At 49.2% G+C, this 25,118-nt stretch overlaps 1 protein-coding gene across 1 annotated transcript; it reads right to left on the bottom strand.

Moving 5' to 3' along the window:
- Positions 1-209: 209 nt before the first annotated feature.
- On the bottom strand, positions 210-18,387 carry LOC114586086 (uncharacterized). The gene is made up of 12 exons (XM_028709023.2): positions 18,244-18,387; positions 17,573-17,689; positions 16,228-16,463; positions 15,124-15,303; positions 14,929-15,014; positions 13,100-13,203; positions 9,771-9,838; positions 7,043-7,189; positions 4,382-4,472; positions 3,272-3,396; positions 2,200-2,347; positions 210-1,555 (listed from the first exon to the last, which is right to left on the bottom strand). The coding sequence occupies exons 1-12, from the start codon at positions 18,345-18,347 to the stop codon at positions 1,504-1,506; spliced, it is 1,458 nt and encodes a 485-aa protein (XP_028564856.2). The 5' UTR covers positions 18,348-18,387; the 3' UTR covers positions 210-1,503.
- Positions 18,388-25,118: the final 6,731 nt, after the last annotated feature.

The following is a 25,118-nucleotide window of genomic DNA, read 5'->3' as shown; positions in this document are numbered from 1 at the left end:
TTGGGGATTGCAGGCTTGAATGACCTTCCAGTGTGAGTGTATTGTGGGGGGGGGGGGGGGGACATCCTTCTCTAACAGGACTGTTCTACGTGCATGGAGGTTTTGCTTTTTAATATGAGAAAAACATTCAGCCAGCAGATTCCCTGACCCACAGCAGTAAAGTGCAGGCACAGAATACCAGATACTGAGCTGTTTCTTTAGGCCAGGAATGAAGGGGTGGGGTGGGGACATTTCTTTCTGAAAAAGCCATTGCTTTTGCTGATACTCCATATATTTCTCTTCCTGTTCACTGTAAAATGAACTCTGAAACATTCCAGTTCTTGTGTCTCTCCCCACAGACCACGTGCCCCAAATCTTTTAAAACAATTTCTGTTGGGTTTTTCTCTGCATCCCTCTCCAGTTCAGGGGTTATAATGGTTTAAGGCAGGGGTAGAAAATCTTTGGTCCTCTAGATGTTGCTGAACTACAACTCCCATCATTGCTGGCCATTTGCCCATGCTTACTGGGATTGATAGTTGTAGTTCCGCAACATCTGGAGGGCCAAAAGTTTCTCACTCCTGGTTTAAGGAAATCAAGCGAATATAAGTGCTTTCAGGCCCAGCAACTGCCAAGGGGTAGAGCAGTAAAACCACCTTCTAGATTATGGAGTTTATGATGGATAATGGGAAAAAGTGAGGGAAGAGGAAGAGGGGAACATTCCGCTCCCTATCTATGAAAAGTTTTCGGTATTTAGACTTTAGAATTCTAAGCATCTGTACGGTCCCTGAATCCCCTCCCCGCAAACAGCCACAGCCTCAAAAGAGACATTTTGCAGAAATACCAGTGTGTCTGTCATCTCTCTGGGTTCAAGGCACAATTTTGCTCTCCAAACCGTTCCTCATTTTCCTTGGTTCATCATGCAAAATGGTTAGCCCTGGGTGTTTTTCGTTGGTAATGAACACTGGTAATTGCCATTTGTTTTGTGAATGTGCCGATAAGTTTTAGGGCAAATCTACACTACAAACCTGTATATTGGTTTTATTGCGGTTTTAACTGTCCTGGCTTTCTCTCGAAGAATCCTGGGAGCTGTAATTTTGGTGAAGGTGCTGAGAGATTCCTACAGACAGAGCGGTAGTTCCCCGTGTGTCCTGAGGAGCTGGAATGACTGTTAAATCAGTTTTAAGTCTGTAGTGTACATGTGCCTTTGGTTAGAAAGCCCAACAACTTTAAACAGAACTGCAACTCACAGCATCCCTTGAGTGGGAGCCACATCTCGTTTGAAATGGGCAGAAACTAATATTGTAGGATATTTAGGTCTGAGGTGGAGAAGGTGTCCTAGTTTCTATGTTTGCTTATTAAGAGGCTGTGACAAAATTCTAGGTTGATATTGCTTATAGCTTCATTGGAGATTGGCTTCCAAAGAGATGGTGATCTCATTTCTTCCTTCAGGGACCACTCAAGTCCATGGGGGGTGGGGTGTTCTTTGTAGTCCTCTTTAGATCCCTGCTCTCAAGAGGTCACTCATTACCGCCGCTCTTCTCCATGCAGTGTGTTCAGCTGAAGTCTCCCCTGCAACCTGTGCCAAGAGTAGCAAAATCATCAGCCCAGCTACCCACGTTTGATAGCAAACTCATATCACACGACTTGCTGGGAACCACACTTGGACTCCTCTTTTGGAAGCGCAGGAGTGCTGGGTCAGGATGATGACCCAGCTAGCTAAGCGGTCAATTCTTTAGCAATGAGGCTGGACCCTGTTGCTAGCCTAGATGAACCTGTGATCTGATCTAGCCATATTCTCCGTAAGTCCTTACACTTAAAGGCCAGGCAGATGCAGCAGCAGAGAAACATCTGTGTAGACAATATCAAAGTTGTCATCTCTTGCCTCAGACATCTGACATTGCCTTTCACATCTCCAGCTGAAGTGGCATAAAAGACCAGTTTCTTTCTATTGTCTGCCCCTACTGTGTCTCCAAGGTCTCCAAGTGTGCTGCCCAGCAGGTGAGGAGAAGACCCAGGAAGGAACGGGACAGAGGAGCACTGCCTGCTTTTTCTTTGCTTCAGCTGGAGATAAGCAGAATTAGTTTCCTGGCTTTGGCCCCACCTAGTGTCTGTCTCCCTAGCCAGTCATAATGGGCACACCAGCCTCTACTGCCCTTAACTAGTACAACATGCATCTCCAGAACTTTAAAGCTCCACTTCATAGGTAGCTGTGTTGCTTACCTCTGTGCAAACAGGTAAAAGTCACTGACGTCCTGGTATTGCAGCAGCTTCCTCCTGTTCTTGATCAGGACAGCAATGCAAAGCAGCACTTCAAACGTGATTTCCTCCCGATCTACAGATGTGAAAGGGCCTGGCAGGGGCTCCTCACCTATTGGCAGAGAATATTGTATGCTTTCTCCAAGACTTCTTTTGGATTGTGGACCTAAACCAATTCAGGGAGTTGTTTGGGAGTGAGGCCCCAGGGGAACTCAGTGATGGGAGACCTGGGGGTGGGGATGAGTTGTGGAGCAAGGTTGCGTAAAGGGGCTTTTCCTTGATAAAGTCCCCTCTGAGGAAACCAGCAACTCCCTGCTCTCCCATTAGAGCTGAAGCAAAGATTCACACAGATTCAAAATTTCGTAGCACCTTATAGTTTGGCTCCCTCTTAGAATTTGACTCCCATTTGGATCATTTTCTAATGTTGCCACTGAAATTGTGCTGAAGGAGGCATTTCACTTGCCAAGACAATCTGAGGCAAGAAAATAAAAATGGTGCCAAAATGGTGACAATTGTAGAAATAAAAACTGTAGATCATCACCTTTTTTTTTTTTTGAGTGAGTTGGTGGCTTGCAAAAATAAACATTAATTAACTGACCACCTGCTGCCTTTAAATTGTATGCTGAAACCTACTTCCCTGCTTTGTAATAGTTTATCCCAGAAACGTGCTAAGAGGAAATTGGCAAATCCACACTGTGATGAACTCCCGTCCGGAAACCAATGTCCCCACTGTGGAAGGATGTGTGGATTCAGAATTGGCCTCCACAGTCACTTATGGACTCATTGTTAAAACCGTGTTTATGGAAGACAATCTTACTTTGCTACGAGTGATCACCAAAGAAGAAGAAGATCCCAGAAACACCTTTTCCTTCTCCCTAAGGCATTTCTGGCCTGGTATAAATGCACAGTGAAAGGAGGCAGCAGAATGCTCGCATGGCAGAATGAAGTGCGCCATTCTTGTCCCCAGGTGGAGGAATCGCAGTTTATGCTACTGCTGTGCCTCCAGGGACCTGCTTCCCAAGAGCACAGGGCTCACCTTCCCTACGAGTCAGCCAGATCCAGGCTCCAAAATTCATCCTCTCAGATTCCAAGGCGCTGATCTCTAGGACCCTCACAGCATCAGAGTGGTCTAGGTCCTTCTGGAAAAGTAGCAGCAGCCACCTGACATAGAGGCACATAGAGCAGGGCTCAGCAACCTTTTCCAGCCATGGGCCGGTCCACCGTCCCTCAGACCTTATGGGGGGCTGGACTATATTTTTTTTTTTGTGGGGGGGAATGAATGAATTCCTATGCCCCACAAATAACCCAGAGATGCATTTATATATATTTATATATATTCACATATATAAAAGCACACATTCTACCCATGTAAAAACACCAGGCAGGCCCCACAAATAACCCAGAGATGCATTTTAAATAAAAGCACACATTCTACTCATGTAAAAACACTGATTCCTGGATCGTCCGTGGGTCGGATTGAGAAGGCGATTGGACCGCATCCGGCCCCTGGGCCTTAGGTTGCTTACCCCTGACATAGAGGGTTCCAAGAGGTGATGGATAAGGAAAACTGATGGTCTTAGCCTTTCATTTTACACTGACAAAAGCTCACTTCTTTACAGACCCCTCTAGCCCATTTCTAGTCCTTCCTCGGCCTGGGTCAAATCTGACGCAGACCACTCTCCTGGGGTTTCAGCACTAGCACCCTTGGAACACTTTGTCCCGTTTAATGTGTGATGTCTCTGAGCATGAACAGCATGTATTTTTTTCCACCAGCCCCAGTAATCAGAGCTAGAAATTAAGAAGCACATATTGGACAAGTTGACAGCAAGAGTGGAAGGCCTAGTATAGTATATAAGGAAAGAAACACACAGATAAAGCTTTGTATTTTAAAGAGGTCTTTGCATGGGTGCTAGCTTCCATATCTTAGAGACATAGATGCTGATTATGCAAAACTTGTGTCTGCATAATCAATTATTCAGGATGGGCTTAATTTGTATGATTTATGCAGGTCACAAAATCAAGCTCTTGTTGCAGAATTTGGCCACCTCTGCATGCTGGCTGAGAGCCATCCCTTCTGTGGGGATCTCTGCAGTTTGCTCCCTCCTCCTTGTCCAGGGTTTGTAGGGAGGTGGGTTGTTTTTTTTACCTGAGGCAAAAGAGCAGCTTGTCACTGGACACGCTCTCGATGTGGTCATGCAGTTCTGGGTCCACGTGTTTCAGAAGCTCCTCACAGATTTCTGTGCAGGCAGGAGAAAGGTAAAGGTAAAGGGACCCCTGACTGTTAGGTCCAGTCGTGACCGACTCTGGGGTTGCAGCGCTCATCTCGCTTTATTGGCCGAGGGAGCTGGCGTACAGCTTCCGGGTCATGTGGCCAGCATGACTAAGCCACTTCTGGCGAACCAGAGCAGCGCACGGAAACACTGTTTACCTTCCCGCCGGAGCGGTATCTATTTATCTACTTGCACTTTGACGTGCTTTCGAACTGCTAGGTTGGCAGGAGCAGGGACCGAGCAACGGGAGCTCACCCGGTTGCGGGGATTCGAACCGCCGACCTTCTGACTGGCAAGCCCTAGGCTCTGTGGTTTAACCCACAGTGCCAAAAGAATGCCTCACATCATGCACTCAACCAACCAACCAACCAACTCCATGTCCCCATGCCATCTTTGCCCTCAACAAACTGCTCTCTGGAGAGGGACAAAACTGGGACAGGTGGTGACAAAGATCCTGATTTGCGAAGGTTGCCAACATGTCAAAAGAGGTGTTCTCACCTGGAGGAAACATTACATGCACATCATGAGTAATGCCTGGTAAAATGTCCAAGGCCGGTGGACTTTGCTGGGGTGGGGAGTGGAGCTTCTTTTTCTTCCCCATGACTTGCAAAAGCTGAACAAAGTAGATTCTTTAGCAAATGTATGCCCTTTGGCTTTATTCAGGTTGCAGAATTTAGCTTTTCTTAGCGCAGGTTTTTCTTTTTAATTGCACACAGCTCTGCCTATCAATACCCTCTCTCCTTCAATCTAAGACCTAATACAGGCATAGGCAACTTTGGCCCTCCAGATGTTTTGGGACTACATTTCCCATCATCCCTGACAACTGGTCCTGTTAGCTAGGGATAATGGGAATTGTAGTCCCAAAATATCTTGAGGGCTGAGTTTGCCTATGCCTGACCGAATACACATGGTCCAGCAAGTAGAAGCCAGGAGACTATATACCTCCTCTCAGTGGCATAGCGTTGGGTGTGTGTGAGAGGGGCAGTTGCCCTGGGTGCATTGGGGGTGCATATGCTTCCCTCTCCCTGTTGGCGGTGGGAACAGCCTAGGCCCATGGTGAGCAGGCACCGATGGAGGGAGGCGGGCAAGGGGCAACCTCAGCATAGCCTAGCCCGGCTCTCTTCTCTTTGCAGGCGTCAGGATGATTCGTCCGCCAAGGGCCACGTCAGCCGGGCAGGCTCACCCTGTGCGTGCAGGCAGGCGGTGCAGCATGGCCCTGCTTGGCTGTGGTGGGGGGTTGCTCCATTGTCAGCTTCAGCTTGCCTGCCCGGGATGCCAGCAACCCACGCTACACCACTGCCTCCTCTCTCCCAATGTCCCTTTCCACTGCTTGGTTAACTGCCCACTCCCATATTTCTTTTTCCCTGACTGAAGACAGTTAAAATATGTAGAGAGGCCACAGCTAGGTTCTTCACGCATGGTGTGAGCGAGGTTTTTTCCTAATTTTGCAATTTGCATGGCAGATCTGCATTCTAGCAAATGGAACATGGGGTGAGCAATGGTTGTGCCTCTTTCCCCTATGCCACATGTATGTTTACCAATTCATATGTGTCAGGGGCTCAGGAGCAGAGGCACAGGAAAGGGAGGAAATAGAGAGCGAGGGGGAGGAATCCGAAGGAAATGTTAGCGATGACAGCGGCCCGAGGTCTCTGAGTCTTTCCAGCGAATCGGAAGATTCACAGAAAGGGGCTCCCATGGTCAGAGCAAGGGGGGTGCCTAGGGGGACACCCCAGGAAGAAGGGGCCAGAGGGGACTCAGAGAGCAGCAGTTGGAAATCAGGACCAGCTTCCCCACCAGAGCGCAGTAGGGGGGGAGGAGTCCCAGGTATCGGGGTCAGGCGGCTCACCGACAGCGGGAGGAGATGAGTCAGGATTGGCCACGCCTCCATCGGAGAGCGAGGAAACGGTCAAGAGGAAGGTTGGAGGCTGGGCGCGCGCGCCAAGTTCAAATGTACAGGAGGGCGGCGCAGTCGGTAGCCCGGATAGGGAGCCAGGTCCTAAAGCCCGCCGAAAGGAGGGAGAGGATTCAGGGGGGTCAGCGTCAGAAGAGTCCAGAAAGGAGGGGACCCCGGGGGGCAGAAGGACCCAGAGGAGAAAGGAGAGACGGAAGAGGTGGAGTAAGGTTAGAGTCTTGAGTTGGTGTACAGGGGGTGGAGACTCAGATGGAGCTTCGCCGGTCTAGCTTCTAAGACGTAGAGCTGCGCGCTGCGGCTTGAAATGGAAACTGTACTTCAATAAAGACTTTTGTACATTACTACCGGCTAGCGTTGGTCCTCTGTGAGCTGGGACCTGGAGGCAGCTCTGACAATATGTTAATTCTAAGGCATTTAAAGGGGGGGGGGCAGTTGCAAAATGATTATGGGAATTTTGGGAGTGACATCACAGGCAGCATTCAGTTGGCGCTTTCCACAATCCACATTCCCTGAAAATTTTCAGAACAGCCCATTCCTTCCTAGTGCTTAAACCTGGAGAGGATAATGTATGTTTGTGTCAGGGCTGTGGGGAGGTGTTTCTCCCTCTCCCTCCCTGTTTTCTCACGTGTCTTGCGGCGAACACCCATGGTGGTGAAATTCCACGCTGAACGTCTCATGTAGCCCACAAAGCACCAGAAGGCTTCAGTCTCATTTTCCAAGGTCTCCAGAAAGCGGCTGGCAAAGTCATTCATGCCCTGGCAATATCCGATGTCTGCAGAGGAGGAAAGAAACCAGCAGTAGGGAAGAAGCATAGCTGTCAACCTTCCTTTTTTTTGCAGGAAATTCCCTTATTCTATCGCTGTTTCTCGCTGCTTCCTGCTGCTATCCTGGATTGTTAGATATCCCGTAGACTGTCCCCGGGACAGGTGAGGCTGCTGATCCCTTATTTTCAAATCTGAAGGTTGACAGCTATGGGAAGAAGTGCTGTTGGCACCCGGAATTGCCAGCCCGCCTCGCAGCCATTCAGGGGGGAAACATGGCATGTGCAAAGTGTCATGCAATAAAGGGATAATAAATAGCTCAAAAGATCACAGAATCATGAATCCAGAACATCATGCTCCTCTACTGTTCACAGAGGGGGGGGGGGAATGATATACTTGTGTAGTTGGAATCCCCAAAGATCACAATCTGAGCCCACTACTGCAATTACCCATTGCTGACTACATCTTTGCACCCCTTTACTCTGCAACAACCCTGTTTACTCTTGCATTGCTTTAAAAGCAGAGAAAGAATGTATTGTTAAAGAGGTTATGAGCCACCCCTAACCTGTGACGAGCGGTAGCAAGATTCCAGGGGGTCCAGGCACGTGCCCAGCTATTGTGCTTCCATTGGGAAAACTGAGGCTAGTGTAATGAAGAAATGGGGTTTATTTTACACATATTTACACCTAAGCCTTCAATGGAGGGGTGCAGAACATTCTACCCCAAGAGTGTCTCTCATAGCTTCAGCAAGTTGGGGTCCAAAGCAACAGTCAGTCATGGCTCCTGGTTTCTCGGTGCAACTTCCTCCAGCCAGCAGGCATGGAGTTCAAGGCTTCCTGCAGCCCCTCTCGTGCCTCTGTCCCAGCCTGCCAAGGTGGTTTTGCCCTTCGTGGCCTGGAATCCTGTCTACTTCCTCCTGCACCTTTAGATTTCAAAAAGGACACTTTTTCCTGTGACAACATGCTCCTGCCACCTTGGCTACCTCCCAGATCTCCTTTCGCTGTCCATTCCTCAGAGCAGGAGGGAAGGATAGCATCTTGCATTGCCAAGGACAGTTAATGGTTTTGTCCCTGGCTCCCTGTTGTTTTTTCATGGCTCTGCACTTAGCTAGCCCAGCCAAGCTGTTTCGCAGAAGCCTAGCTCAGGAATTTATTGCGTGGCACAGTTCTGCAGCTTGTATTCTCCCTTCATATCCCAAATATTGTCTAAATAAAGGTAAAGGGACCCCTGACCATTAGGTCCAGTCGTGACCAACTCTGGGGTTGCTGCGCTCATCTCGCTTTACTGGCCGAGGGAGCCGGCGTACAGCTTCCAGGTCATGTGGCCAGCATGACTAAGCCACTTCTGGTGAACCAGAGCAGCGCATGGAAACGCCGTTTACCTTCCCGCTGGAGTGGTACCTATTTATCTACTTGCACTTTGACGTGCTTTCGAACTGCCAGGTTGGCAGGAGCTGGGACTGAACAATGGGAGCTCACCCCGTCATGGGGATTCGAACCACCGACCTTCTGATCGGCAAATCCTAGGCTCTCTGGTTTAACCCACAGCGCCACCCGTGTCCCATTGTCTAAATACTAAGGTAAAGGTAAAGGTACCCCTGCCCGTACGGGCCAGTCTTGACAGACTCTAGGGTTGTGCGCTCATCTCACTCTAGAGGCCGGGAGCCAGCGCTGTCCGCAAACACTTCCGGGTCACGTGGCCAGCGTGACGAAGCTGCTCTGGCAAACCGGCACCAGAGCAGCACACGGAAACGCCGTTTACCTTCCCGCTATAAAGCGGTACCTAATTATCTACTTGCACTTAAGGGTGCTTTCGAACTGCTAGGTGGGCAGGAGCTGGGACCGAACGATGGGAGCTCACCCCGCCGCGGGGATTCGAACCGCTGACCATGCGATCGGCAAGTCCTAGGTGCTGAGGTTTTAACCACAGCGCCACCCACTACCCTTTATTAATTTCTACACTTCACAGACTCTGGTACGCTAGATCTATGACAGAAGTATAGGATTGGCAAGATTGGTCTGGATGTCATCTTTGGGTCTGCGGTTTTATATTTTCATGATGGGATTCTGTAGAAAGCGAGGATGCTAAGGTCACATCCATGGCATACATTTAAAGCACCATTTTAACAGCCCTGACTCCCCCCCCCCCCCCCCGCTCTAAAGAACCCTGGTAGCGTGTGTATGAATACACATGAGCGGTGGACACACATGTGGGCTTAGACACGTGAGTGTGATGCATACAGAGTGGGTCTAGGGAGTTTTGCACATTCCTTATTGTGCAAAAATGTAGGCACTATATCTAGCACGGTCTACACTGCTGGCTGTGGGATGTTTAGCAGAGACCTCTTGAGGGGAAGGTCTGTTCCGCCCCTGAACTGCCTTGAGAAAAGCCCTACGCCTCTTTGAGAAACAGTTTGGGTTGAAAAGGACGTGGCAAATTAAAAGCACCATATAAATGATGAATGGCAGGCCTGTAAAGTGTCAGGAACGGATAGAGGGGTGGAGGTGAATGGAGCAGGGAAGCTGGCAGGCAGACATCTGATGCCATCAAGTGAGATTCCTGGAAGTGGGTCGAGTACAGCAGTTTCCTCACCTTGGTGGAAGGCCACGTACGTGACGAGAATTTCCCGGAGGTAAAGCAGATTCACTAGTCCTTCGCGTCTGGGGAGAGAGAATAAATCCATATGCTAGGTATTATGGTGGCGGCCCTGATCACGAGTGTACCCCAAATTAGTTCTAAAAAGAGAGGTGAAAGCACCTGGGACAGCTTTGAGTGGCCAGTTCCTTAGATCCATTAACTGGGATTATCCACGGGCAAGGGAAAGGCACTTGGCACATACTCAGAGGAGCCCCCCCCCCCCGCTATTCCTTCACATGTTCCCAGTCAGAGCCCTAGAATTAAAGTCGATTCAATAGTGGTGTAGGAGAGCTGGGGGGGGGGGGAATCACATCTGGCAACCAATGCGCCCCTTTGGTTTCAGATAGTACATGGGTAGCCCAGGACACAAATGTTCACAGCTCTCTAGCGCAGGCATAGGCAAACTTGGCCCTCCAGATGTATTGGGACTACAGCTCCCATCATCTCTAGCTAACAGGACCAGTGGTCAGGGATGGTGGGAATTGTAGTCTCAAAACATCTGGAGGGCCGAGTTTGCCTATGCCTGCTCTAGCGGTTCGGTTGGCTCATTTACCAGAAGTAAGGTAAAGGGACTCCTGACCGTTAGGTCCAGTCGCGGATGACTCTGGGGTTGCGCCGCTCATCTCGCTTTATTGGCCGAGGGAGCCGGCGTACAGCTTCCGGGTCATGTGGCCAGCATGACTAAGCCGCTTCTAGCAAACCAGAGCAGCGCACGGAAATGCCGTTTACCTTCCCGCCAGAGTGGTACCTATTTATCTACTTGCACTTTGATGTTGCTAGGTTGGCAGGAGCAGGGACTGAGCAACGGGAGCTCATTCTGGAGGTGTATACTTTGTTCTGACCAAACTGTCTGATATCAGAGGTGAAATATATTGGCCTTATTTTCAGCTCTCCTGCCGCGCACTACTGGATGTATCGACAATGTCAACGACTATTCCTGCTCTTCAAGGAGGCTTGGTGGACAGTAGCAGTGAGAATAGGGATTTCCAAGGGAGAATTCTCAACACTAACCAAACTACAATCCCCGGCATTCTTTGGGGGAGGCTACGTTAAAACCTGTATATAAACAATAGAGGTTTGGAGGGTAGAGAGTATTCCCCAATTGCTGCCTCAAAGCTCTGCTGTAGTACAGGAATTACAAAATAAGATATTCAGGACCAGAGAGGGCAGGAGAAGGGCTGGAAAGGGCTGGATGTGTGATAATGGAAAGCAGGGAGGAATCTAACAGTAGGTACTACAAAAGGATTGGCAAGTCGGCTTGTACAGGGCAATTTGCGTAAAAGGTATATACGTAGGTGTATCAGGTTCTGCATGGGGATAACCTGAAACCTAGTTATCTCAGGTCCAACACAGGAGTGACAATTTCTGATTGGATTTTTCAACTTAAAATTATAATAATAATATATTTTTTTAAAAATGCACCCTTCGAAACAGTTCTCTCTCTGTGTGTGAGGGGATTCTAGTTTTGCCTGGAGGAGTGATGCTAGATTAGGGAATGCTTAACCCTTTGCCCTGCCCTCCTTTCTTGATCTAAATCCCACCCACCCACTGGTGCTAACAGCAGTGTCATGGTAGATTTAGACCAGCAAAGCATCACAGGAGTGGGAAGGTTTAAACACTCCTTCCACTAGCGCCATTGATCTCTGAGCAAAAATCAGAGCTGCTCTTAAGATAAAACGAATAATGAAAAGGAAATGTGATACTGGAGATGGGTGATCATATGTTTCTTGGCCAAAAGTTTTCATTTTGAGGTGTGGGGTCCCCCCTCCCCCCCCCCAGATTGTGGGGAGCAGGGCACATTCCAGCTTTTGACGAATGCTGACAGCTTAGTAACGTGATCTGAGTTTTGGAGAAGTCCTGTATGTCAAATTCCTCTGCTGTTACAAGCCAAATATTCCCAGGAAGAAATGTTCTGTGCACTTCTTCCTGAAGGAGAGGGCAGATTTGTCCATGTTTGGGTATACAGTGGTACCCCGCAAGACGAACGCCTCGCAAGACGGAAAACCCGCTAGACGAAAGGGTTTTCCGTTTTGGAGGCGTTTTGCAAAACGAATTTCCCTATGGGCTTGCTTCGCAAGACGAAAGCCCATAGGGAAATCTCCGGGGACCTCTTTTAAATGCTAGCGGTGGGGAGCAAAGCCTTCCCCCCCCTCTGGCCTTCAGAAGAGGTCCAGGAAGGCTGGCGGGGGCCGAAAGGCTTTGCTCCCCACCGCCAGCATTTTAAAAGCAGTCCGGGATAGCAGGGAAGCGCTTCCCGCTATCCCGGATGGCTTTTGAAGGCAGGAGAGGTCCGCGAAGCCTGGGCGCGCTGATCTCAGCGCGCGCAGGCTTCGGCATGCCGGCAACTCTCCGCAAGCAGCGGCAGCCGAAGCCTTGGCCGGACAGCTTTTGAAGGCAGGCGGGAGGGGGGGGAGCAAAGACTTTCGCCCCCGCCAACCTTCAGAAGAGGTCCTGGAAAACCCTTTCGTCCGCTCTCCCGGGAGGGCTTTTAAAGGCAGGCAGGGGGGACAAAGACTTTCGCCCCCCGCCAGCCTTCAGAAGAGGTCCAGGACCTCTTCTGAAGGCTGGCGGGGGGGCGAAAGTCTTTGTCCCCCCTGCATGCCTTCCCAAGGGCTTTTAAATCGCCCCGGACAGCGGAGAAGTCCTCCGCTGTCCCGGGGCGATTTTAAAATGCCGCCCGCCAGCATTTTAAGATCGCCCCGGACAGCGGAGAAGCCCTCCGCTGTCCCGGGGTTTTTTTAAAATGCTGGGGGTGGGAAGAAAAGCCCTTGTCCCCCCCCAGCCTTCAGAAGAGGTTGGGGGACAGACTGTCCCCGGACCTGGTCTGAAGTCGGTTTCCCTAGGAACGCATTAATTGATTTTCAATGCATTCCTATGGGAAACCGTGCATCGAAGACGAAAAACTCGCAAGAAGAAAAAACTTGCGGAAGGAATTAATTTCGTCTTGCGAGGCACCACTGTAATCTGTTGGGATATTATAATATTTGACTTCAAACCTGCACAATGCCTACCAAACTAAATGAAAACTGCCAGGTATGAGCAGCAACCCTCCAGTAGATTTGATTCCTGTCTGCCTGGGTTTGCAAAAATGGATGTGTGTATGTGTGAGAACAGGACTTGGTGAGCTGATTCCAGCTTGTGGGGGAAGTGGTGGTCATAGTTTACACCAGGCCTGTACATAATTCAGGAAATCCCCCCTTTGAATTTTCAGAATCTGAATTTTCAAAATTTGCTGGAAAGCCCAACTTTTTGTTTCGGCTCAGCTGGGAGGGCCAACTTCTCACTGGAAGAATGTCCGGTGTCTGTCCGTCTGGGGTACGTCGGCATCAATGTCTTGCAGCGCCTTTTGGAACTGTTGCTCGTTAATGTGCTGGAAGGGCAGGCTATGCTGACGAAAGACAGAATTGCATTGACGTTAGAGTGGGAGACGTTAGGTGTTATGTACTGAAGTTCTCACCCTGGGCCAGCAGGGGGATACTGTAGATAGTTATGCAAATAAGGGATCGAAAGTGACGTTCAGTGATTGGATAGTTTTAGAAATTTGTTACAGTTACGTTGTACTAGAACTCTATATAAGCAGGCTGACTGAACCCTTCAATTCAGTTCTGTTCTGGCCTGTGAATATGTGAACAACTTAACATTAAGGAAGGGCTAGTTAGCACACTGATGCTTGGAAGCATATTTCGTGAGTTCTCAGCTCCACCCCATGTCTGGGAACAGAGTAATTGTGTGCTGGATTAGGCCAAGAGCCAACCTGGTCCAGGATTCTGTGGCCAGTAGATGCTTTTGAAAACCTTCTCAAGATGGAGCCCTATACTCTATGAACAATGTAAAATAGGAGGATTAAGACACCAGGAGATCCCTGACATGGCTCTCTTCCTTCCATCAATCCCTTCTCAAGAGTCAAGATCCATTTCCTTGAAAGTGAAAAGCAGCCATGCAGGGTAAGGGTGGATTGACTAGAATTCTGGGGTAAGGTGGGGCTTAATTCCTCCTTCTGCTGTTGTTTTCCTGATCTAACTACCACCCTCCCACCTGCCACCATTTTTCAGATGTGGGAAACATACAGAGTGTAAAGGGACAAAAACACACACAACTCCACTCCTCCCCCAGTGTCATGGCTCTGAAGTGGTTCACCATTCCCTACAGCTGCTTTTAGCTAACAAAAACCAATCCTGCAGGATATCCACTCTGTGGATCTTACACTGTCTTGTCATCTGGTTCGGTCCTAAGAGTTAAATACATGCATGGGGAACACCACATGTAGCACCCATTGCTGGGCTGCACCTTTTCAAACTGCAGCCAGGCGTTTAAATGTTTTTCTCCACAAAGAATATAAGAATTACAATGTCTGGGAGAAGATTTGGGGTAAGTCTTTTCTCTGATGTGCTGGCTTCGAATGTGCAAGGAGTGGTTTGGTTTTTTTACACCACCCTTTGTTGAGAGTTAAAAGGCAGAGATTTCCAAGTCATTACAATTTCCTTTTAAGAAAAAGGAGGAAGGAAGGGACGTTAGGCCTCAACACCACTTGGAAGAAATGTCCTCTGATGTGGAAGCCTCTAACTCAGTGTTTCTCAAACTTGGGTCTTCAGCTGTTTTTGGACTACAGTTCCCATCATCACTGGTCTTGCTAGCTAAAGATGATGGGGATTGTAGTCTGAAAACAGCTGGAGACCCAAGTTTGGGAAACACTAACTCTATGTGTCCTGTTAAGAGTCACTTTGTGGTAACTGGAAAATCTTCACTCTGCATGTGCTTAAAGCCTGACTCTCTTTTTTTGTTTTTGTTTTTTAAAGAAACAGTCTTCCCAGGGTTGTGTAATAATAATAATAATAATAATAATAATAATAATAATAATAATAATATATTTATACCCCACCCATCTGGCTGGGTTTCCCCAGCCACTCTTATCGGCTTCCAACAAAATATTAAAATACAGTGGTCTGTTAAACATTAAAAGCTTCCTGAAACAGGAATGTACTGAAAACAAATTTTAGGACTAAGCTTTGCCGAGCTTGAGTTAAATTACGCCTTGCTCACCAGCTCATTACCCTACCCCCTCAACATAATTAATGTCCACTTCAAGAAAGTAATTTTCTATTTCATATCTCACCTCATCAAAGATATCTGTAGGAGGACTGGCTGTTTCAGCTTCCCTCCATTGTTCGTCATGTCTCTGGATCGCCAAGGAAAGCTCCACTATAGGAGTAAGTGAATAGTAAACAAAGCATCATTTGCCAGGCGTTGCTCCACCCAGTGGGAGGTGATGTAGCAGGATACAAAGCCAGCAGGCATTGGTTGTACTTACAGTCGGAATGAACCCTCATTACGGCAGCCCAGGGGAAGCGCTGTTTCCACGAGCGCTTCATCCACCGATACTGAGAGGACATTTGCTGGTCCAGCTCCTTCCTCTCTTCAGTTGTGGATTTCTCCGGGTACACCCCAAAGAGAAACTTCCAGGTGATCTTCCTCTCACTGGGATGTGTGCCTAAGAAAAGACACATTACCCTACATTGACACCCCCCCCCCAGTGTAATAACACCAAACCACAGTTTTAAACGGGTCCCGATCCAGTTGAGATGCCTGATGGATAGCACTGCAGTAGTGGTGGGGCGGAATCAGAGTTGGGGTTAATCTTGCAAGCATGTGTCTAAACCTGAGAAGGGAGAGGATGCAGCTTTGCAGGCAGCACAGAAAAAAGTTGCTGGGGGAAAGGGTTAAGCATCCCTCCCCGCTACTGCTTTTCAGCTCAAAACTGCTTTCTTCTCCACTTCCCACACAAAAATCCAGGGCTTTAGTACTAATCAAGCACCTGGGAAGCTGAATTTAGTGTCCTTTCACCACATTCTCTTTGTGGTCCCCCCACCCCAGTGCTGTGCACAAATTACCTCCCAAAATTCTCCACTGTGTTTGAAGAAAATGTGGTTTTGGGCTGAAAAAGGTTCCTCACCCCTGGGCTAAAAAGGTAAAGGTGAAGGACCCCTGGCAGTTAAGTCCAGTCGCAACGACTCTAGGGTTGTGGCGCTCATCTCGTTTTACAGGCTGAGGGAGCCAGCGTTTGTCCGCAGACAGTTTTTCCGGGTCATGTGGCCAGCATGACTAAGCCGCTTCTGGCAAAACCAGAGCTGCGCACGCAAACGCCGTTTACCTTCCCGCCGGAGCGGTACCTATTTATCTACTTGCATTTTTGGCGTGCTTTCGAATTGCTAGGTTGGCAGGAGCTGGGACCGAGCAACGGGAACTCACCCCGTTGCGGGGATTCGAACCGCCAACCTTCTGATCAGCAAGCCCAAGAGGCTCTGTGGTTTAGACCACAGCGCCACCCGCGACCCCTGGGGCTAAAGGATGCCAGAAACAGGCTTCCCCCTCCTTGCCCCCACCAGCATCTCTGCAGTGTAGATTGTGTGGCTACCTCTCTCGTAGACCAGCTTGCGCATGCGGAAGACATCCAGCCGCCCATCTATGTCAAACAAGGTGTAGATTGACTGAGAGGGCAGAGATGTGTTCTCTCTTGCGGAGCGGGAGGGAAATGCTGTGCCATCTTCGTCCCGGTGGTTCTTAGTGGGATCTTTCTGGCTACTGCCTGCTATCTCTTCTTGGTTCTTGCTGGGGATTGTCGTGAGCTCAGCAGAACTTACGTGTTGGCTTCTTGAGACCAGGAAAGGAAAAGTGGAACATGTCAGATTTTTTTAGACTTCATTTCTGTAGGCGATCTGCTGGTCCTTAGGATGAACTTAGCTGTACAGTGGTAGCTCGGGTTACATACGCGTCAGGTTACATATACTTCAGGTTACAGACTTCACTAACCCAGAAATAGTACCTCGGGTTAAGAACTTTGCTTCAGGTAGAGAACAGAAATTGTGCTCCGGCGGCATGGTGGCAGCAAGAGGCCCCATTAGCTAAAGTGGTGCTTCAGGTTAAGAACCGTTTCAGGTTAAGAACGGACCTCCGGAACGAATTAAGTACTTAACCCGAAGTACCACTGTAGCACAAAATGAAGATCTGAAACATCATGCAAATTTGAAAACTTGGCTAGCCCATTCTCCAGACTGAAATGTTGTGGCATTTAAATATTTTCTCAAATGGTAATGTTGTGTGGGAGGTGCTTGACAACTTTCTTCTGCCTCTAAAGTTCACAAATCAAACTGCATCCACAAGAGGAGATTTTGTGATATATAAAATAGAAATCATAAGATGTACAACCAAATTTCAGTCAGTAAGGTTTGAAAATTCCTTATACAGTCGTACCTTGGAAGTCAAACAGAATCCGTTCTGGAAGTCCGTTGGACTTCCTAAATGTTCAGAAACGAAAGCACGGCTTCTGATTGGCTGCAAGAAGCTCCTGCAGCCAATTGGAAGCCACGGAGGTTGCGCCGGACGTTTGGCTTCTGAAAATCGTTCGAAAACTGGAACGCTCACTTCTGGGGTTTGATCGTTCGGGACTGTATATTTATTTTCTGTACTTTGAATCGTCATGTACCTTGATAGGAACCGAAGAAACTGCCATGAAGTTGAGTTTCTTTATACTAGACTCCTTATTTTGTGCCCTCCTGTGTTGTTGTTTTTTTGCTGAAACACATTACCTATTTTAAAAGAATTAAGCTGAAATTCTTGGAACTGTATCACAAGTGACTTAGGATTTGCTCAGTGTCTCCTCTTTGTGTCCTGCCATATGAACACCATCCATACAATCACAGCTGTGATTCTTCATCTCCTTCTCCCCCCACCCCCATTTTCTTCCTTGCAGAAGCTCTGACCTTGCAAAGGATTCCAGAAATGGGAACAGGGCCTTCAGGACACGGTAACTGGCAGCCGTTTGAAGTAACCATTGGGTCTGATCTTCTGCAAACTGCAACAGGATTGCAATGGTCTCTCTGTGGGGCATAAGCATTTGGTTAGCTCTGATCATCAGAGACAGGGATAAGGAGCGATGTGGAAGCTGGTAGGAGCAATTCATGAATGAGAGAAGCTAGATGACAGAGAGCAAGTTTTGAGGAGACAGCATAGGAATATAAAAAGAGCCCTGCAAGTTTGGACCAAAGGTCTGTATGTAACCCACAGTCGCCAGCCCGACGCTTTCAAGAGTCCTGTAATTAGAGCAGTAACTGGTGGTTGAAGGCACATTGCATCTGAAGTTGGTGGCTCAAACGCCCTGGCTATCTGCTTGCAGGCTTCCCAGTTGGCCACTGTGTGAGACTGGGATGCTGGACCACATGGGCCCTTGGCCTGATCCAGCAGGCTTTCCTTATGCTCTTATGGCAAAGCCATATCTTCCATTAATATCTCTAACTCCCTTTTGAAGCCGCCCCCAACACATCTTGTAGCACTGAGTTCCATAAGTTAATAGCATAATGAGTAAAAATAAAAGGACCTTTTTTTGTCTCCCAGTTTCAGAGGTTGACTCTGAGTTTCTGGCATTATAACTTACCGGATGGCTCGTAACCAGCTCCCGAGGAGCTGAGACACAAGACCTTTGGGCTCTGCGACCTTCATCCCCTGCCTCCCGGCGCCATAGGCATGGGGGCTATTCATGGATACAGGTGCACATGGCCCAGGATGCTCTCTTTGCCTGTTTACCTGCCTCCCTGGGCACCTCTGCCTGCTGACGGCATTGTGGAACCCCTGTGACCTCATAATGGCTCTTTGTGCTGCTAGACCAGTGATGGCCAAACTTGGCCCTCCAGCTGTTTTGGGACTACAGCTCCCATCATCCCTAGCTAACAGGACCAGTGGTGATGGGAACTATAGTCCCAAAACAGCTGGAGGGCCAAGTTTGGCCATCACTGTGCTAGACTCTGGACTCAGCTATATTGGCAAAGAAAAAGCGCATAACAGTATACGCGTTGTTTATGCATTCTAATGCTGTGACACCAGATGGTGCTGTGTAGTTCCATTTTTGCTAACCCGATTTCCCATACAAAGTTTGCAGTGCATTTAACGGAAACTTATTTGATGTGTCTAGATCCAGCCTCTGTAGCCTTTCCACTTGCCCTGTTTTATAGCCGCCTGACCGGGCTTCTCGCTTGCCGCTCCCTTGTTTTGTTTAAAGGGAGATGAAAAGGAGGCAAAGGGAGGAGGTGAGAAGGGTCGGAGTGCACTGGGACAAAGAGGGATCTGGGAATCGGCTAACAGGGAGACATGAGTGAGGACATGAGTGAGGAAACTCTGGCCTTCCAAATGTTGAACTACAACTCGACATCAGCTCCAGCATGTATGGCCAATGGCCAGGGATGATGGTGTATGGGCAATCTTTCTGGAAGATACAGTGGTACCTTGCAAGACGAATGCCTCGCAAGACAAAAAACTCACTAGACGAAAGGGTTTTTTGTTTTTTGAGCTGCTTCGCAAGACGATTTTCCCTATGGGCTTGCTTCGCAAGACGGAAACGTCTTGCAAGTTTGTTTCCTTTTTCTTAACACCGTTAATACAGTTGCGACTTGACTTCGAGGAGCAACTCATAGAACGCGGTGTGGTAGCCTTTTTTGAGGTTTTTGAAGACTTTGGTGATTTTTGAAGCTTTTCCAAAACTTTCCCGACACCGTGCTTCGCAAGACGAAAAAAATCGCAAGACGACAAAACTCGCGGAATGAATGAATTTCGTCTTGCGAGGCACCACTGTACCGTATTTTTCGCCCTATAGGATGCACTTTTCCCCTCCAAAAATGAAGGGGAAATGTGTGTGTGTCCTATGGGGCGAATGCAGGCTTTTGCTGAAGCCTGGAGAGCGAGGGGGGTCGGTGCGCACCGACCCCTCTTGCTCTCCAGGCTTCAGGAAGCTCTCCACTAGCCGTGGGAGAGCTGCGCGAAGTCGCGCAGCTCTCCCACAGCTAGCGGAGAGTTTGCCTGCACCCAGAAGCTTGGGGTGCGCTGAGCTCAGAACGCCCCAGGCTTTGGGCTTCGCGCAACCCTCCGCTAGCCGTGGGAGAGCTGCTCGAAGTAGCGCAGCTCTCCCACGGCTTGTGGATAGCAGCCTGTTCTGGGGACTGGGGTCGGGGGAAGCTCGGGCTTCCCCCGCCTCAGCCCCGCACCTGGGGGGGAAATAATTTTTTTTCTTTATTTCCCCCCAAAAAAACTAGGTGCGTCCTGTGGGCCGGTGTGTCCTATGGGGCGAAAAATACGGTAATTGTAATTTCCAGGAGTTAGTTGATCTAGCATGGTCATCTCTTCCTGCCTCTGTTTACTTCCCCTTTCTATCTCTTGTTAAAGTCCTTTGGTGGCTGAGAGCAGCCTTTAATGTATAATCTGCTGGAAGGAAGACGCAATAGCGATGGGCACTTTCTGACCTTTGATGTAGAAGCATTGGGAAGAGGGTGACGAATGAATGACTTGCACGTAGGCAGTTGGGCAAGCCATACAGGCTAGCTATCAATAATCTATAAATCAGATGGTTTTTGGGCCGAGTGCTGAGAACCTTGTGCACAGACTGTCGGCCGTGGGGCTGCGCAAAAACTGAGGCTACCTGGGGGAGTCACTTCACCACTTTTTGAGGGCTTCCCACTGGCAGATTGAAGGGTTGCTTGGTAATGTATATATTGCTTGCTGTTTAGAATAAAATCACTAATCTTCTCACTCACTTGTGTTTGGGTGTTGTAGTTCAGCGGCATCTGGAGGGCCAAGGGTTCCCCATACCCAATCTAGGGTGGCCCAGATTTTAGTGGCTCAACCTTGACTGACTGGTCTCACAATGCTTCAGAGAGGTGGGGGCAACTGGATTGTGATGCTGTAGCCTATGCTGCGGTTGCTCAGTTCACAATAGGCCATTCCAGCAGGTCATCTTGAGCCCCTGTGCAGATCTGCCCTGTTTGTCATCCCAGAGCTCAGCTTATGCTTACAGCAGGTGCTTGCTGTGGTGAACATCGGGAGAAGTTTTGCCTGTCACCACAGGGCTCTTCGTTATAAAGCTAAAGGGACCCCTGACCATTAGGTCCAGTCGTGGCCGACTCTGGGGTTGCATTGCCCATCTCGCTTTATTGGCCGAGGGAGCCGGCGTACAGCTTCCGGGTCATGTGGCCAGCATGACTAAGCCGCTTCTGGCGAACCAGAGCAGCGCACAGAAATGCCGTTTACCTTCCTGCTGGAGCGGTACCTATTTATCTACTTTCACTTTGATGAACTGCTAGGTTGGCAGGAGCAGGGACCGAGCAACAGGAGCTCACCCCGTCGTGGGGATTTGAACCGCCGACCTTCTGATCAGCAAGCCCTAGGCTCTGTGGTTTAACCCACAGTGCCATCCGCATCCCTACCTCTTCATTATTGGGCAAGCCTAAAGTAGTACAAGTTTCAAAACACACACGCAAGGCAAATTATCCCTTTGCCATGACAAAGCAGACCAGAATTGCATTAAAAAGGCCTGTTGCCAGCAAGGAGGGTCTTCTCCTCCCGCTCCTTGGTGTGGGTGTGTCAGTCAAGTTGCTCTCAGTGGATTCGGCGGAACATGCTTGCCTGCCTCTTGGTGGGGCACATAATAGGGGAAGATGTGCTGATGGTCTTCCAAGAGCCTGGAAGGCTGTCAGTGCAGAAGATGGAGCAGACTGCAAATCTGTTGGTTGGATGGCAAAGCTAGAACCAGCACTGAAGCCAAATTTGGATAAACATCCAGAGAAGCTTCGTCGTGGTAAGAAATAGCCTGCATTGTTGAAAGGTGGTTGCGCTCTTAGTTTTGCGGAAGGCACTGGAGCAGAGGCTGTGCGGAGCCATCTGTCAACTGTGGTTGCTTCCTGCATTGCAGATTCTGCACTGAAGAGAGGGTTTGGGTGAGTTGGCCTTCAACCCTGCGATTCCTCCTTCCCGTTGGTGATACTCCCCCCCCCCCTTGCCTCTCCCTCTGGGTCCCATCTACAATCACCTGCCAGCGAGGGAACAAAGCATGCAGGTGTGATAGGAATTTATGGTCTTAGAGATATGGTAATGTTCATAAGTGTACCAACCAAGCATGTACATAGATCAGCACAGGAAGGCCAACCTGGAACCATTTTGATTCCTAAACTGAGCAAAATGCTTTCTCTGCAAGGTCAAAGTGGCAAACCTCCCCATTGTCTCTTTCCTCACAAATCCCGTCTTAAGGGCACATTTAAGATCTCAAGTAACCTGCCAGGCAGGAGATAAACAACGACAGGAGAAAAACAACATTCAAATTTCTGTTTTAAGACCGCCTTTTCTGTGATGTAGGTGTGATGTATCTGAGGGGTGGTCTTAGGTAACACCCCTTCTGTGATGTATGTATGATGTTTCTGGGGGTGGTCTTGATCTACAGGATGGCAATTTCAAAAGTCTTTACAAGGCCTTGCACACCATTTTTCTGGGTCCCTCCTCCTCTCCTGCGGGTGAGGGGAGCACCCTGTTGCAACAGATCAATAAAGATCAAGCTTACTAGCCGCTTTGCTTCTCAATATTCTCTGGCTGGCCTCTGTTATCTTCTCCTACCAATAGGGAACCTATGTAAGGACTCTATATGGGCTCTTGGATACCCCATAAGGGAAAAGGGCATTTTTTGTTTACAACACAGGGATTCTCCACCTCCTCCTCCTCCCACCCCTTCCTTCTCTTCCTCGCTCTTCTCATGGCTCGCTCCCTTGGCTGGCAAATAAGCAGCAAAAGCAAGGAGAAGGAGTAGCAAGGCCAGGCGCCACTTGGGGAAGGATCCCTGCCTGAGAGTCTTTGGAGAACTGTTGCCTGCCAGAGTAGATGATACTGGGCTAGATGGACTAGTGCCTTAATTCAAAGCAGTCATTGGGACTGCAGGGCAAAAGCTTTTCAGCTTCTCCCTCCTCCCTCCTCTCTCCTCTGTCATTGCACCACTACTACTTCCGCAATTTGCAATGCACTCCTGTTCCTTTCCAAGCTTTGTGGTTTGAGGTCACTGGTTAGATATTTGGAGAGACAATGCATTAGTTAATTCCACATTCAGCCGCTGAGTTCATTAGTGCTTATTGCCTGGGGCCGGGGAAAGCGTGCTTCAGCAAAAGTGGGAAGCATTTTCTCGCTAGCAGATTGCTCTTTAAAAGAAGAAGTCAGTTTCCTGAGCGCATGGTTTGTGTGCATGTTTGTGGTATGTCTGTGCCAGAGTTCAGGGAAATTGCAGGGGGCATGAATGAATGTAACAGGCTAACAGGAAAGAACTGACTGGAATCCCCAGAAATTCCTGAATGGGAATTTGTGGTTGTGTCTTGAGTCGGATCACCATTGGGGAAATTATTTTGGGCAAGCATGCAGAGGAGATGAACACAAATAACAGGGAAAGGCAGTAGCTCAGTGGGCAGAGCATGTGGCTTGCATACAAACTTCAGTCCCCTACATCTCCTACAACAACGTTGTTGTTAAGTGTGAACAAAGGAAGACAGTTCCAGATAAAGTGGCTTATTGTGGAGCAACCTGTGGTTGCATTTGGGAGATGGTGGGCTGTGTGTACACGCCATACATTTAACAGACATGACTTTCCTGAAGGAAACTGTAGTTTACCCCTCACTGAGCGCCAATGCCCAACACTCTTCACAAACTGCAGTTCCCAGGATTATTTGGGGGACAGTCATGCACATTAAATGTGCTTTAAATGTATGGGGTGTGCAGCCTATATCTTGGGTGCAGCTGGAGGTTAGAAGGGGTCACTGATGACTGAGGTGGCAGCTGTGCTCCACCCGAGACATTTTCTTGAGGTGAAATAGTTAATGGTGCTGATGTGTGAGAGAGAGAAAGAGAGAGAGGTGATGGTGAAGGAGGAACATGGCAGGAGCAAGAGATGCTACTGCCTAAGGCGAAGACTAGGATGCATAGTTGTCAACCGTCCCTTATTTGGCGGGAAACTCCCTTATCCCAGCGCCGTGTCCCGCTGCTGTCTTATTGATGATGTCCCTTAAATTTCCCGGGTTTCAAAGGAAGCAGCTCCTCTCACTCCCTCCCTGCCGGCCAGGGAGGAGGGAGGCTCCAACTGTGTTGCTTGGCTGCCCGCCCCGCCCCCCTCCAACCTCCTCTCACCAGCCTCGGCCCCCGGGAACCCCTCCCAGCTGGGACTGATGGGACACTTGGGCCCTTCCGCCACCATCCTCCTTGTGGCCACCAAACTGAGCGTCTCTGCCTGGGGCCTCCCCTCTGCCTGCCGCCGCCGCTCCCGCTAGGTCGTACTGCGGCTGCGCCGCTGAAGGACCCGGATGAGATGGGCAGCCTGGCATGGCCTATAAATTGCTGCGGAGCCTTGAGAGGAGAGCGAGGGCAACCATAGAGAAAGCAGTTCAGAGAGAGGAGGTGGAGGCGGAGGCACGGGCAGGTGTTCCAAGGGCTAACCATAGAGGGGGAAAGCGGAAGAAGGACTGCAAGCGCTTCTCCCATAGATTTGTAGTGGTAGACTAGCGTAGATGGTCTGATCTGCGGGTTTACTTCGGGCGCTATTTCCACCCCTTTCTTCCTCCTGCCCGCCTGATGGAATTGAGAGCTGCTGATGGAGCACGAGAGGAAAGATACAGAACTGCAGCAGCATTTTCGTAGCTTGGACTTCGTTTTGCGCGAAAAGTGGTTGCTGCTTGTAGTTATTTAATTGCAGTGTTTCATCGGCTGGTGTCTTGAGCAGCAACCTCTGGAAACGTAGGGCTAAAAACCAGCGCTGCTCTCCCAAATTATCTGGTCCCTTTTAACTTCGTATTTCAGCTGGTTGACGAAAATCCATTGTTTTGGCTGCTGATCCCTTATTTTTGAGGCTGCTGGTCCCTTATTTTCAAATCTGTAAGTTGACAGCTATGCTAGGGTGCCCTTTCCCATTCGGTTTCATGTAGAGAAGCTGCCTTGACTGGCAGTTCAATCTGACTTTAATACTGGCAAAGGGGACAGTGTCTGGCCCCACACCTGAAGGCAGCCTACTATCCCACTGGTAGAGCATTTGCTTTGCATGCTGGACATCCCAAGTTGAACCCCCAGCATCTCCAGATTGGGCTGGGAGGCACTTCTGTTTGAAAACCTGGACTGCTGCTGCCAGTCAGTGTAGACAGTACTCAGTCAGATAGGCCTGTGGTCTGACTCGGCATGTGGCAGGTTCCTATGCCTTCTCAAAACCTCGCTGCCTTTCCCTGACCCAGAGGCAGCTGTCTCACTCTGCCTTACGGTGGGCCCAACCTTTGTAGAGTCTTACCTAGCAAGATGCTGGACTACTGTAATGCAAAATAAGTGAGGCTGCCCTTGAAGATGGTCCAGACCAGGGATCAGCAACCTTTTTCAGCTGTGGGCCGGTCCACCGTCCCTCAGACCACGTGGTGGGCCGGACTATATTTTGAAAAAAAATAGTAATGAACAGTGGCGTAGTGTGGGGGGTGCAGGGGG

This window comes from Podarcis muralis, chromosome 2 (assembly GCF_964188315.1).
Source record: "Podarcis muralis chromosome 2, rPodMur119.hap1.1, whole genome shotgun sequence".
Taxonomy (NCBI): domain Eukaryota; kingdom Metazoa; phylum Chordata; class Lepidosauria; order Squamata; family Lacertidae; genus Podarcis; species Podarcis muralis.
Note: the sequence above shows the minus strand (reverse complement) of the source record. Positions and strands in the feature narration are given on the sequence as shown.